Source organism: Penicillium verhagenii (genome assembly GCF_028828195.1).
Source record: "Penicillium verhagenii strain IBT 33310 chromosome Unknown utg000005l_segment0_segment0, whole genome shotgun sequence".
NCBI lineage: Eukaryota > Fungi > Ascomycota > Eurotiomycetes > Eurotiales > Aspergillaceae > Penicillium > Penicillium verhagenii.
The window spans coordinates 1,723,490-1,738,437 of NW_026643169.1; the positions used below are offsets into that span (position 1 = coordinate 1,723,490).

At 17.6% G+C, this 14,948-nt stretch overlaps 3 protein-coding genes across 3 annotated transcripts; 2 read left to right on the plus strand and 1 right to left on the minus strand.

Moving 5' to 3' along the window:
• Window positions 1-307: 307 nt before the first annotated feature.
• Window positions 308-832, minus strand: N7466_004198 (mitochondrial 37S ribosomal protein mS33; the record flags this gene model as incomplete). The annotated part of the gene is made up of 4 exons (XM_057163595.1): window positions 308-336; window positions 423-472; window positions 528-736; window positions 800-832. The coding sequence occupies 4 exons, from the start codon at window positions 830-832 to the stop codon at window positions 308-310; spliced, it is 321 nt and encodes a 106-aa protein (XP_057022276.1).
• Window positions 833-1,068: 236 nt separating this feature from the next.
• N7466_004199 (ribonuclease III) lies at window positions 1,069-2,207 on the plus strand (the record flags this gene model as incomplete). The annotated part of the gene is made up of 2 exons (XM_057163596.1): window positions 1,069-1,137; window positions 1,197-2,207. The coding sequence occupies 2 exons, from the start codon at window positions 1,069-1,071 to the stop codon at window positions 2,205-2,207; spliced, it is 1,080 nt and encodes a 359-aa protein (XP_057022277.1).
• A 605-nt stretch (window positions 2,208-2,812) lies between these two features.
• N7466_004200 (uncharacterized protein) lies at window positions 2,813-6,338 on the plus strand (the record flags this gene model as incomplete). Its single annotated transcript, XM_057163597.1, has 2 exons — window positions 2,813-3,680; window positions 6,325-6,338. 2 exons carry the CDS (start codon window positions 2,813-2,815, stop codon window positions 6,336-6,338), a joined length of 882 nt encoding a protein of 293 aa, XP_057022278.1.
• Window positions 6,339-14,948: the final 8,610 nt, after the last annotated feature.

Below are 14,948 nucleotides of genomic sequence, written 5' to 3' on the forward strand. Positions count from 1 at the left end.
AAATTGTATGGACAGCTTACTATCCACCCTAAACCATTAAGTAGGCAGGTATGTTTTGGGAGGCCCGGATCCAAATCTCTACAGGTAGATTATAATAAACGCTTGAAATCCATTTGTATGGAACACATATAGTACAATAAACCCCCCGAGTCCTGACGTAAAAAAAAAAACAGAAATGTTCTGTGTCAAATGAAACCCGGAGTTCTTCTCTTATCTTTCCATTCCTGCAAAGCTCAATCCAGTCACAAACAGGGACACACAACCAGGTGTAAAGGCAGTGTTTGATAGATCGCGGGCGACGATCCGCCTATTTCTTCTTCTTTGCCGATCGTGATTCTGATACAAAAAGAAAGCGTTTATTAGTAAATGCCCTGCTGGTAACAGTATTGTGGGCGGGGGGGATTGAAAAGCAGTCATCGTACCTGCAGCGGTTCGTTTCTTCTTAGGTCGGCCCTTTCCTCGAAGTTTTGCACTAAATTTATATTTTAGTATAGAAACAGAGAGTGACATGAAGGAAGGGTACTGACATTTGAATAGCCTCCTCACGATCATCTTCAGCTTCATCAAAGGTAGTTAAGCCAAGAGGCTTATACGTATTTTGAAGATCCCGAAAAGAAACCTCCTGCTTGGGATACCACGCTGCAAGCGCAGGGCCACGAAGTCGCTGTCTGAGGATCTTATTTCCTAAGCGGAGCCTTTGCGGGTTGAAGTTGAGTGAGAAGATACGACATTGTGTCTGCAGATAGCGAATATGGAGAATGATTAGAAGATATTCCACAAGAATTAAGAATTTCCATACCTTGACCAGGTCTAGCAACCGGCCTTGTGACATTTTCACGACGCTCAGGTGGTTGTACCGGTTCGATAAAGAACAATTGACTGATGTTCCTGGAAGCGGATTGCGGAAAGTCGGAGGTCATGTGACTACGGATATTTCTAAATTCTTGTTAACTAATTAGTTAACCATCACTTACTTCGGGTTACCAAACAGCCTTTACGCTGCTTCTGTACACTTTGGCCAAGGGGTTTTGAACCGGGGATGGATCAAATCCTGAACTCTTGTTGAAAATGAGCTCTAAAAGGCCTGCACCTCTTGTCGGTAACAGAGAATCCGAGCCTCACACAAAACGATCTAAGGTGATTATAGGGTTCCTACGTCGGTCAGACTTGTAACATAGCTAACCTGCGTTGTGAAGATCGGCCACTTTCCTGAGCGGGCTCAACATGAAAGCCTTTCGGAAAACAATAATCCGGCTCGGGTCTCTAGCTGCAGTTCTCGGCTCTCCTTGCTGAAAACACTTGTTGAAGAAGCAACCAATGATCCTGTTATTGCACAGACTGAACCCAAAATCGCACAAGCGATATTAACGCTAAACAATGCTTTTCAGAATTCGAACAACTCTGCTTTACTTGATTGTGAATCTTCTGAAGCTCCAGGCCCCAAATACTCAATTTCACAGCCGTCTGGAACTCGATCTGGAATGCCGAGCTTGCCACCGATTCGGGATACTTTGCTACGACGGGCTGTTTTCATACACCCCGCCTGTGGGAAGCCTCAAGATGCTTCATATGACCGACTGGAGATACTAGGAGACGCATACATCGAGCTCATGGCAACAAAACTAGTGTGGGAAAGATATCCCGGGATTCCTGCTGGGAGGATATCGCAAATCCGGGAAAGCTTAGTCAAGAATGAGACACTTGCAAAATTTACTGAGAAATACGGTTTTGATCAAAAGGTGTCGGTACCACCGACCTACCCCGGCCAGCCAAAACGATGGATTAAGACCAAAGGCGATATCTTTGAAGCCTATGTGGCTGCTGTTGTACTATCTAATCCACAAAATGGCTATGAAATTGCTGAGGAGTGGCTAGTGGGTTTATGGTCACCATTACTAGACGATTTGGGAGATCAGAAAGTGGAATTGCGCTCTAAGGAGGAGCTTGCCAAAAAGGTTATGGGCAAAGGTATCAAGCTGGAGTATGTCCCCGAACGCGATCCTATTCAAGAAAAGGGCAGCGGTACCCAAGTTTTCTTTATTGGGGTCTACCTCACAGGCTGGGGTTGGGAAAGGAAACATCTTGGCTCGGGGCAGGGGTTAAGTAAAGCGGCAGCAGGGGATGAAGCAGCTCGAGTTGCCCTCCTTAACACATCACTGATCTCTAGAATTGTTACTACCAAGGAGATAATAATGAAAGGAAAGTAGAACGAAAGTTGACTAAATCGAACATTAATTTTAGTAACATAAGTTTATAGAAGTAATATTATTATTTACTTTCTATATTCTAAAAATTAATATTTTTGTAATATATGATTCTGATATGATTTTGACATATAAAGTTAATTAAAATAGGCATACAGCCTGGGTTTCAATCCGAGGACAAGTAGGAGGCCTGGATAAAGTAGAAGGTAAATCATATACATGTAGTATCTAGTAACTTTATCTTTGTACTTTTTTTAAAAATATGATGTAATATTTATATCTAGTTACTATTGTATCCACTATTTATATACAAAGTCTTATATAAATCATACGATATTAACCTAATATAGTTCTCTCCATATAGTCTAATCAGTTTTCGTTATATAATCATTAGCTGTAACTAGCCTGGTTTTGTTATATTTCCTAGTAGAACTATAACTACTGAGTTCGTTTTGTTGGTTATCATGTGATCGTTCTTAGCAAAAAGCTGATCTATCTGGTTATCCCATGTCTGCTTCGTCACCACCACCACTAATACCTTCCATTTCAAGAGGCAAACACTGGTGGCCTATATCAAGCTTTGATAAATTCTACGCTGGGAAGCAGAAATGGAAGCGCGGATGCCCTACGACGATGTTGCATGGGAAAAGAGTGACGAAGTCGCTGAAACCTGGCAAGATCAGTGTATTTCCCCTCCTGAGTCCTTTCGATCGATTGGAGATTTTCTTCTCAAGCACTACAACGCTGGTGGTGCCTTTGAATTCAACGGGTTACCTGTAGGTGGGTTCAACATCGCTCTGCAGATGAAATTTGCAAATGATTGCGCAGCTATCATTCGGTTCCCAATCCCTGGTTATACCATGTTCCCAGAAGAAAAAGGGCGCAATGAGGTCGCCATCATGCGTTTCATCACCCACAAAACTTCCATTCCAGTGCCCTTCATAGCTCACTGGGGAGACAAAGAGGAGAGTCCTTTGAAACTAAGTCCTTTTATCATCATGGATTATGTCAAACACCTGCAAAGTATGATGGACATTCTCAAGATGCCAGACCGCCCTAGAGAAGAATATATCAGACTTGATCGAAGAATCGAAAAGGCCAGACTAAGGTCTCTTTATAGAGAACTAGCGAGAGTTCTCCTTTTATTATCTCAACAGCCGCAAAACAAGATAGGGTCCCTTTGCCAGGTTGATGAGCTTACCTGGGAAGTCATAAGTCGACCCCTGTCTTTACATATGAATGAACTCGTTCGTTTAGGGACCTTGCCCCAATCGGAACTACCCACTACCACTTTCGATACAGCGTCTTCGTACTTTGAGGCCCTAGCAGAGCTACATATTTCACATCTTATAAACCAACAGAATGATGCTGTGGACTCAGCTGATGACTGTCGGCGCAAATTTGTGGCGAGGTTTCTATTCCGAAAGCTTGTTCGAGAGCAGAAGTTCAAAAGGCAATGGATATTTTTTGAGAATGGTAAATTTCCAATATAGTGTGACGACTTTCGACCGGGAAATGTTCTCATGGATGAAGCCGACAAAATTGCTGGGGTGGTGGACTGGGAATTCACATATGCCGCTCCAGTCGAATTCACACACGCACCGCCATGGTGGCTGATTCTCACAAAACCGGAAGACTGGACCGATGGCCTTGAGAATTGATGTGTGGAGTATACAGAACCATTTCAGACCTTTCTTAGGGCAATGAAGGATTGTGAAGATGAAGCGATCCGGACCAATCGTTTAGCAGAACAAGATCGGCTATCCGGTTGGATGGAAAAGAGTTGGCAATCTGGATATTTTTGGATAATGTACGCCGCGAGAAACAATTTCGCCTTCGACGCTTCATATTGGAAAAAAATCGACCAGCGATTCTTCGGAAATACCACATGTGACAACTCTGAGATCTGTGATGTATGGAAGGGGAGGCTTGATCTCTTAGAGCCTGAAGAGAAGGAGTTGATGGAGAAGGAGGTAAAGCGGAAGCTCGAAAATATGGAGACAAGATCTCTTGCTTGGGACCCAGATGAATATACTAGGGAATGGATGCACTGCCCGACAACAGATAGAACCTAAGGAGAAGCATTCTGAAAATCAGGTTATAATATAACAGGAAACTTCTTTTTTTTAAAAAAAAAATTCATTCATAGATCTATCAGGCTTTTGGCCCAATTTGCCAGTAGGGCACTATAAGATAGCTAGAATACTATATCATAAGATGAATTATGCTGTTATATATAACAGGTGTTAAATAAATTTCCCTACTTTGATTTTAGGCCTACACCTATTAAATATATATATCTATAGGACTATATACTATATTACTATCTTTTATCCTATATATATATAATTATATAATATAATAAAAGTTTATTTCCTATATATAAATCTTAATTTAATATTTAGTATAATATCCTCTAGTATTAATTACTACCCTTAATCATCTTCTTATACTTAAGATTAGGGTATTAATCTTATCCTACAATATTACCTATTATACTTCCTAAATATATTATAAAAAAATATTAGAGTAAATAAGATAATACTATATTTAATAGAGATAAGTTAATAAAAAATAAGAGTCTATATACTATCTAAAAAATAATAAAATAGAAATCTCTTAGACTAATTCTAATAAGAATTAATCTCTATCTAATTATAAATAATCTTCAATTCTCTATCTAAACCTAAAATCCTTATTATTTTATCTTTTATATCTAATCTATTTATTTATTATTATAATTATAATTCTTTTTCTTATTTAACTATTTTTAGAAACTAAAATAGCTTAAAATACTTATTTAAATCTTATTTTTTTAACTAAACTAAAAGATATATTCTTAGATATCCTAAAAATAATAATAAAGATATTTTATATCTTATCTAAGAATCTTATTATAAAAAATATAAAGAATAAAAAAATAAAAAGATTAAAAAAAAAAAGAAATATCTAAAGATTCTACTAAAAATAAAAAAACTAAAAAACTAATTTAATATCTAAATTATTCTAAAACCTAATTAAAATAATAATAAATTAATATTATATTATAATTAAGAAGGTATTATAATAATAGATATTATCTCTTATACCTAGACTTATCTACTTATAGATAGGAGTATCTAAATAAACCTATTACTATCTAGATAGATTCTACTAGATCTAAAAGACTTAGTTATTCTTAATCTATAATATATAAAAATCTATATATTCTTAGCTAAATTATATATAATAATATATCTAAAATCTATAAACTTTAATTATTATAGCTAATTAAGAGTAATTTATTATCTTTAGATTAAAAAATTATTAGGATATTTTAATTTATTAAAAAAAAAAGTTTTATATATTTAGATAGATCTATTTTAAGCTATCTAGGTTTTACTAAGAATATATAAAATTAAATAAAAAAGATTATATTCTTAAAAAAAAGAATATACTATCTCTAAGCCTACTAAACTCTTATATCTTAAATAAATCTTTATAAAATAAGTTAAAATAATAAATAAATAGATTAAAATATCTTAAGTATCTTAATAAATCTTTTAATAATAAATATCTTTAATAATATTTTTAATTAAATATAAATATTATATCTTATAATTAACTAAATCTTATTATAAGAGTTAATTAATATTTTTTTAATAATAGATTTAAATAAGAGATTTATTTTTTAAAAAATATAATAAATAATATTTAATCTAAATATAATTATTTTAGTTATTATATATTTTATAATATTAAAAATAAAATAAAAATTAATAAATCTATAAAATATTATATATAAAAATCTATATTTAATTATTAATAATCTTTTTTTTCTAAGATCTATTCTTATAATTAATCTTAATAAGATTAAGTTAAATCTAAATAAGATCTTATTAAAAATATTAAATTTATTAATAAATATTTTAATAAGATCTAATATTAAATAATTTAATAATTTTTAATAAATTATAAATATTATTTTTAGAATATAAAGATTTTTAGAGTAATTTAATCTTTAAAAAAATAAAGATTATTTATATTAATAATAAATTAATAAATTAGATTAATAAAATCTAAAAAATTTTTAAATAAGAAATAAAAAAAGATTATATATAATTAATTATTATTTATAAAGATTTTAAGATTTAGATTAAATAAGAATTCTTAGAATATTTCAAAAAAAAAAAAAAAAAAAGAATTTTAATATTATATATTAAAAAAAAAATTTATATAATAATATTTTATAAAATTATATTAGATTTTAATTAATATTGATTTTAATATTTTTAAGAATATCTTAATATAATATTTTTATAAAAATATTAATTTTAAATTATAATAATAATAAATAAAAATAAATATCTAAATATTTATTTTTAAAAAAATTATTTAGAAATTATTTAAATTTAAAATAAAAAAAATATTATTTAATTATATTATATATTTATTTATATTTTTTTATTAATATATAAGATAAATTAATCTAAATATTAGAAATTTATTAATTATATTAATTTAATTAATTATATTATAAATAAAAGATTAAAATAAATTATTTTTATTAAATTATATTTATTATTAATATAATAAGATTAATTATATTAAATATAAATATTAATTATTATTTATATTAAAAAGCTAAAATAATTAATATAAAATCTTATTAATTATTTAAAAAAGATTTTTTATATTTTTATCTTAAAAAAAAAGATTTATTAAATCTTATATTTAATATTAAACTAAGATTATTTTATTTAATAAAATCTAAATTAGATTAATCTTATTTAATATAAGATTTATTAAATATTATAAATAATTTTTTTTTATATTTTTTAATAATAATTAAAATAAATAATAATAAAATAAAAATAAAAATAATAATTAATTTTAGATTAATCTATTTTTTTATAATATTATTTATTCTAAAAAAAAATAAATTAGAAATCTTATATTTATATTTTTTTTTATAAATTAAAAATTATATTATTAAATAATATAAATTTATTAATTTAAGAATTTATATAATTATTAATATAATTATAAAAATAAACTAAATAAATCTATATATAAATTCTTAATTTTATTAATTATAAATTTATTTTTAATTATAATTTTTTATATAATTAACATCTTTAATTTAATTAAATAATCTTAATTATAATCTTTTATAATTAATATTAAAAAATTTATTAAATCTTATTAATATATAATATAAAAAATAATAATATCTAAAAAATTATTCTTAATCTTATATTTAAAAAATAAATTTATTATATATTAAATAAATTATATATAAAGATTTATTTTTTTATTATTTATAATAAGAGTTTAATATTAAAAAATAAGAATAAGATCAATATTTTTTTATATAATAATATTTATATTTAAAAAATATTTAAAAAATATATATAAATATTCTAAAAGATTTTGTAAAAAGATCTTTTATTATAAAAATTAATAAAATATAAGATTAATATTAATTTAATTATATTTATTAATCTTAATTTTTATTTATTATTTAAGAATAAATTAAATAAATAACTAAAATAAATTAAGAAATTATTTATACTTAACTTAATTTATTTATTTAATAATTCTTAAGATTTTTTAATTATTTTTATTTAAAAATCTAATAATATTTAATAAATATATATTAATTATTAAATATTAAATAAGATTATAATTAAGAATAAATATTTTTTATTTTAAATCTAAAAATTATTAAATATAATTAAAATTATAAAGATTTTTTTAAAAATTAATCTTATATTTAATTATTAATAAATCTAAATAAATAATAATTTTATTAAAAAGATTATATTTAATATTATTTAAAATAAATATAAATAATTTATTATATTTTTTAATTTATATAATATATTTATAATCTTTTAAATAATAATAAATAATATATTATAAAAAATCCTTAATTAATATTATTTAATATATCTTAATAATATTCTTATTTTTTTTTAATTAATTAAAAAATATTATAAATATCTTAATAAAATCTTATTATTATTATATAATTAAGATTTATTTATATTATTTATTAAATATATAATAATTATAAAAAAACTTAAATATTATAATTATATTATTAATAATAAATATATTTATTTAATCTTAATAAAAATTAATATTATTAAAGATTAATTAATATTAATAAATATTTATAAAATTAAATAATTTCTTAATTTAATTATATATTATTATTAATTTATGAAATATTTTTTTTAAATAATATTTTTTTTATATAAATTTTTAAAAAAATTAAATAAAAAATTATAAAAAAAATAATTTTAATTTATTTTATAAATAATAGATTATTAATTAATATTTATTTAGCTAAAATAAAATCTTATAAATATCCTTATTTTAATCTAATTAAATTATTTTAAATTATTTATAATTAAAATAAATATATTCAAATAAATCTTAAATATTATTCTTTTTTAAATAAATAAGAATATTTTTTTTTATTTTATTATATTTAATAACTAAAAAATATAAGATATAAATTAAATTATTTAATTTAAGAAAAAAAACTTTTTATTATTAAATATATATTATATTTATAAGATTATTTTATTAATAATAAAATAAAAAATATAATTATTATTAATTATATAATTTTATAATATATATAAATTATTATTATATATTTTAAATATTTTATTTAATAAATTAAGGAATTCTAAAAATATAATCTAATTATTTAATATTAAAAAGATTCTAAAATAATTATTTTAGATATAATTTTATATTATTTTTAATTTTATAAAAAAAAAATTAATAAATCTAATTAAGAAATATTTAAATTAAAGAATTATTTTTATAAATATAAGTTTTATTATAAGAATATTTAAAGATATTTAATTTAAAATAATAATAATATTCCTAAAAATAGATAATATATTAATTAATAAATAAGTATATTAAATAATTAAATAATTAAATATTTTATAAATAAATTATTATTTAAGAGTAAAATAGTTAATATATATAAATAATTAATATTTAAGAATAATAATAATATTTTATTCTTATATCTTATATAATTTTTTTATATTAATCTAGTAAATTATTTATATTAAGAATTTAGTTATTTTAGCTTCTTAAATCTAAATAATATATTTTATTCTTAAATATAATAATTAAATATATATTTAGATTTTAAAAAAAAATCTAATATTATCTAAATTATTAAATATTATAAAAATTAAAAAAGAATCTTAAATATAAAATTATATAATATATAATTATTATTAATATCTAATTTTTTAAATAATAAAATATTAATCTTATTAATATTTTTTTTTTATTCTAAATAAGAATTATTAAATTATTATTATAATTAATTATATAATTAAATAATGAATTATAAAAATAAATAATTAATTATAAAAATAATCCTAAATATAAAAAAAAAAAGATTTTTATAAAATTCTTATATAATAATATTTATATAATATTTAATATATTAAAAAAGATTATTTTTAATAATAATCTAAATCTATTATTTAGAATTATTTATTAATATATCTAAATATTATTTATTTAATACTAAATAATTATTTTTTATTATTTATAAATAAATAATAAAATAAAAAACCTAAATAATTTGGTAAATTAAATATTAATAAGATATTTTATAAATAAATTAATAAAAATATAAGATCTTTATTGATAATAAATTTTTTTTTATATAACTTAAGAATTATATAATTTTATTAAAATATAAGCTTATTTTATCTTATTTATAATATATATTTATATATCTTAAATAATATTAATAATCCTAAGAAGTTTAATAAAAATTATAATATTATTTTTTATTATTTAAATAATATATAAATAAAAATAGATAAATTATTATTTAATTATATTATTTATATTATATATATTTAAGATTTATTAATTAAAAAGATTAATTTTAAAAAAAGAGATTAAGTTTTTATATAAAATAAATTAAAAAAGAAATTTAAAAATAAATAATTTAGCTTATTCTCAATAATTAAATTATATTTATTTAATATTTATATTCTTAAAAAACTTAATAATTATATTTTTTATAATCTTATTAATAAATCTTATATTCTTAAAATAAAAATATTTAATCTTAATAAATTATAAAACTCTATAATATAATATAATAATTTTCATAAATTTAGTATTTAATTTTAATATTTAAAAGAACTCTAAAAGATTCTTAATAAAATAAAAATATTTTAATTTATTTATTTTAATCTTTTTATAATTATCTAAAAAAAATAAAAGATTATTTAATATTTAAAAGAATATTTAGATTTAATAAAAAAAAAAGTTATAATTATTAAAATATTCTTATAAAAAATTAAATAATTTAAAAAAAAAAAGAATTTATAATTATTTTATTAATCTTGAATCTTATTAATAATAAAATTATATAAAATAAATAAGATTTAAAAATTAATAATTATAAATTAAAAATAAAAGAATTATAAATAAATAATTTTATATTAAAAAAAAAAAATTATAATTAAATAATATTATAAATATATAATCTTAATTAATTTAATTTAATAATTTATTTATTATAATTATTTAATAATTATAATTATAATAGATTTTAGTTAATATTTTATATATAAAAAAGATTTTTTATTATTTTTAATATTATAAATATAAATATTAAATAAATTTTAATTAATATAATTAAAAATATAAAAAAATATATATATTATTAAATATAAAAAATATATAATTAAAATATATTTTATATTATTAACTCTAATTTCAATTAAATCTTTATTTATTTATTAATTTTTTTAATCTTATAAAAGATTTTAATAAAAAAATTATTCTTAAGAATATTTATATTTTTATTAATTTTTAATTTTTAATTTTTATCTTCTAAAAACTTTTTATTTTTTTATAAAATAAAAATAAGAATTTATTTTTTAAATCTTAATTATATTATTAATTATTAAATTATTCAATAAGTTTTTTAAAAAATATTTTATTATTTTTTAATAAATATAACTAAATTTTTAAAAATAAAAATATAAAGATTTTTATTATAAAATAAAATATTATTTAAATATTTTTTTAAATAATAAAATAATTAACTATTTTTTTTATTTAACTTAAATAAATTATTAATTATTTATTTTTATTTTTTAAATATTATTCTTTTTTTATTATTATTTTTTTAAGATTATTTAATATAAAATAATATAATTTAGATTATTTTTTTCTTAATCTTAATATCTTTTTTTTAATAAAATCTTTTTTTTAATTCTTTTATTAATAATCTTATTTTTTATTTTTATTTTTTATTTTTAATATTTATTTTAATATAAAAAAATCTATAATCTTTCTCTTAATTATAATAATAATAATATATATAAATATTATTTTAATTTAATTAAATTAATATTATTTATTATTAATCTTAGATTATAAAATAATCTTTATTATTTTTTTTATAATATTTTTTATTTTTTTTAATATTTTTAAAAAGATTATTATATCTAGATTTATTTTTAATAAATAAATCTAAATTTATAATAATATCTAAAAATAAAAATTATATTAATTATTATTTAAGTCTTAAATATAATTATTATAAAATCTAAAATATAATATTTAATACTTAATAATTATAATTTAATAATTAATAAATAAATATCTTTAGATCTTATTTATTTATTTTTAAATAATTAAGATTATAGAGTTTTTTAAAAACTTAATTAAATTTAATATTATATTAAATAAGAATTATAAGAATTACTATAATTAAATTATTAATCTTTTTTTAAATTATTATTTTTATATCTTAATTTATCTTTTTATTCTTTATTATAATTTTTATTTATCTTTTTATTAATTATATTTATATAATTATATTATTATTTTTATTATTATTTTTATTAATCTTTTTTTTTTTTTTTTTTTTATTTTTTTTTTTTTTCTTATTTATTTTTTTACTTATTCTTTTTTTTCTTATTATTATTATTATTATTATTATTATTATTATTATTATTATTATTATTATTATTATTATTATTATTATTATTATTATTATTATTATTATTATTATTATTATTATTATTATTATTATTATTATTATTATTATTATTATTATTATTATTATTATTATTATTATTATTATTATTATTATTATTATTATTATAAGATTTATTAAGAATAAATTAATAATATTAAAATATTAAAATATTAAAATAATTATTTATTATATTTATATATAATCTGAGATTTAATAAAAAGAATTCTAGATTAATTATATAATATAAAAAAAGATTAATATATTTAATAATATTATTTATAATAATTAAGATCAATTTATATATATTATTTATAATAAAAAATAGATATTAGATTTATAATTATATTATTATTAAATAAAATCAAAAATTTTAATATTATAATATAAAGATAAAAAAATATATATAAATTATAAAATTTATAAAAAGATTTAGAGAAATATTATAAAAAAAAATATAATATAATAAAATTATATTATAAAAAAAAGATATTAAATAATAAATATAATAAAAAAGATTTAAGTATTTTTTTATATATTAAATTAAGCTTAAGATAATATTCTTAGATATAAGATATATAATAATATTCTTATTATTTTATTTAGATTAAATTTTTTTAATATTAATTATTTTATTATATATAAAGATATAATATTAATAAATAATAATTTAATTTAAATATAATAATCTTATTAATTAAGATTAATTAAATACAATATTTTTTATTAATTATTTATAAATATCTTTAAAATAATTAATTTTTTTTTATTAAAAAAATAATTTCTTAATTATATATAATAATATAATCTTTTATTTTATTTATTTTATTTTATTTATTTTATTTTATTTTATTTTATTTTATTTTATTTTATTTTATTTTATTTTATTTTATTTTATTTTATTTTATTTTATTTTATTTTATTTTATTTTATTTTATTTTATTTTATTTTATTTTATTTTATTTTATTTTATTTTATTTTATTTTATTTTATTTTATTTTATTTTATTTTATTTTATTTTATTTTATTTTATTTTATTTTATTTTATTTTATTTTATTTTATTTTATTTTATTTTATTTTATTTTATTTTATTTTATTTTATTTTATTTTATTTTATTTATTTTATTTTATTTTATTTTATTTTATTTTATTTTATTTTATTTTATTTTATTTTATTTTATTTTATTTTATTTTATTTTATTTTATTTTATTTTATTTTATTTTATTTTATTTTATTTTATTTTATTTTATTTTATTTTATTTTATTTTATTTTATTTTATTTTATTTTATTTTATTTTATTTTATTTTATTTTATTTTATTTTATTTTATTTTATTTTATTTTATTTTATTTTATTTTATTTTATTTTATTTTATTTTATTTTATTTTATTTTATTTTATTTTATTTTATTTTATTTTATTTTATTTATTATTTAATATAATTATATTTAATCTTTAATGTTTATTTTTTATATATAATCTTATTTATAATTTATTTAAAAGGATTTAGATTCTTATTTAATCTTAAAGAATTATATAAAATCTATTATTTTTTCCTAAAAATATATTAATAATTCTAAAAAAATAATCTTAGATATAAATAAATATAGATAAATATAAAAAGTTTAAAAGAGAAATATTTTAACAAAAATTTCTTTTAAAATTTATATATATTTAATTTAGTTATTTCTTTTATTTTTAATCTTATATTTATAAATTATAAAAATATAATAATAGATATTATCTCTTATATTTAAACTTATTTAGTTATAGATAAAAATATCTAAATAAATCTATTATTATCTAGATAAATTCTATTAGATCTAAAGAACTTAGTTATTCTTAATCTATAATATATAAAAATCTATATATAAGATAGGTGGGTTATATTATTAAGTATAAGAGTGAATTAGGTATATTAAAGGGGTATAAGTAAGGAAGTAAGACTACTAGGTATAGGAGAGGGTGCTTAGAGGTTTTAGTGTTTAGTTTATTTAGTATAGCCTTAGTAGGCCTCTTATTTATACTGTTTGTTTCTTTTATCCTGTTTATTTCTACCTACTAGTCCCTAATATTATATAATAGTATAATTTATCTTATAATATAGTATTCTAGCTATCCTATAGTATCCTATTAGTAAATTAGGCTAAAAGTCTAATAGATCTATAAATAAATTTAAAAAAAAGAAATAAAATTAAAAATTAAAAATCTATATATCCTTAGCTAAATTATAATATATTTATAAAATATATCTTTAAGAGGATATATATATATATATAAATATATAAGTTTAGTAAGATATTAGATTATAATAATTATTAATAATATATATAATAGAATCTATAATATTAACTATAATATAATATAGAATATATTAGTAATATAATATAATATTTAGTATTATATAAACTCAAGTATATAATTAATCTTATTCTTAATATTTTTAGTCTAATATATATTATATATATACTAAGTTAAGTACCTAAATAAGATTTATAGAAATAAGATTATTATTTATATATATTATAGATAAAGGATAATAATATCTTATATTATATTAATAATTAAATAGAGTATAATAATAAGAATTATTTTATATTTATAATAATATAATAAGTAATCTTTAATAATAAGATTCTTATTTAAGATTATATCTAAATAATATAATAAGATTATTAGCTTAATCTTAATATTATAGATTATAATAAAA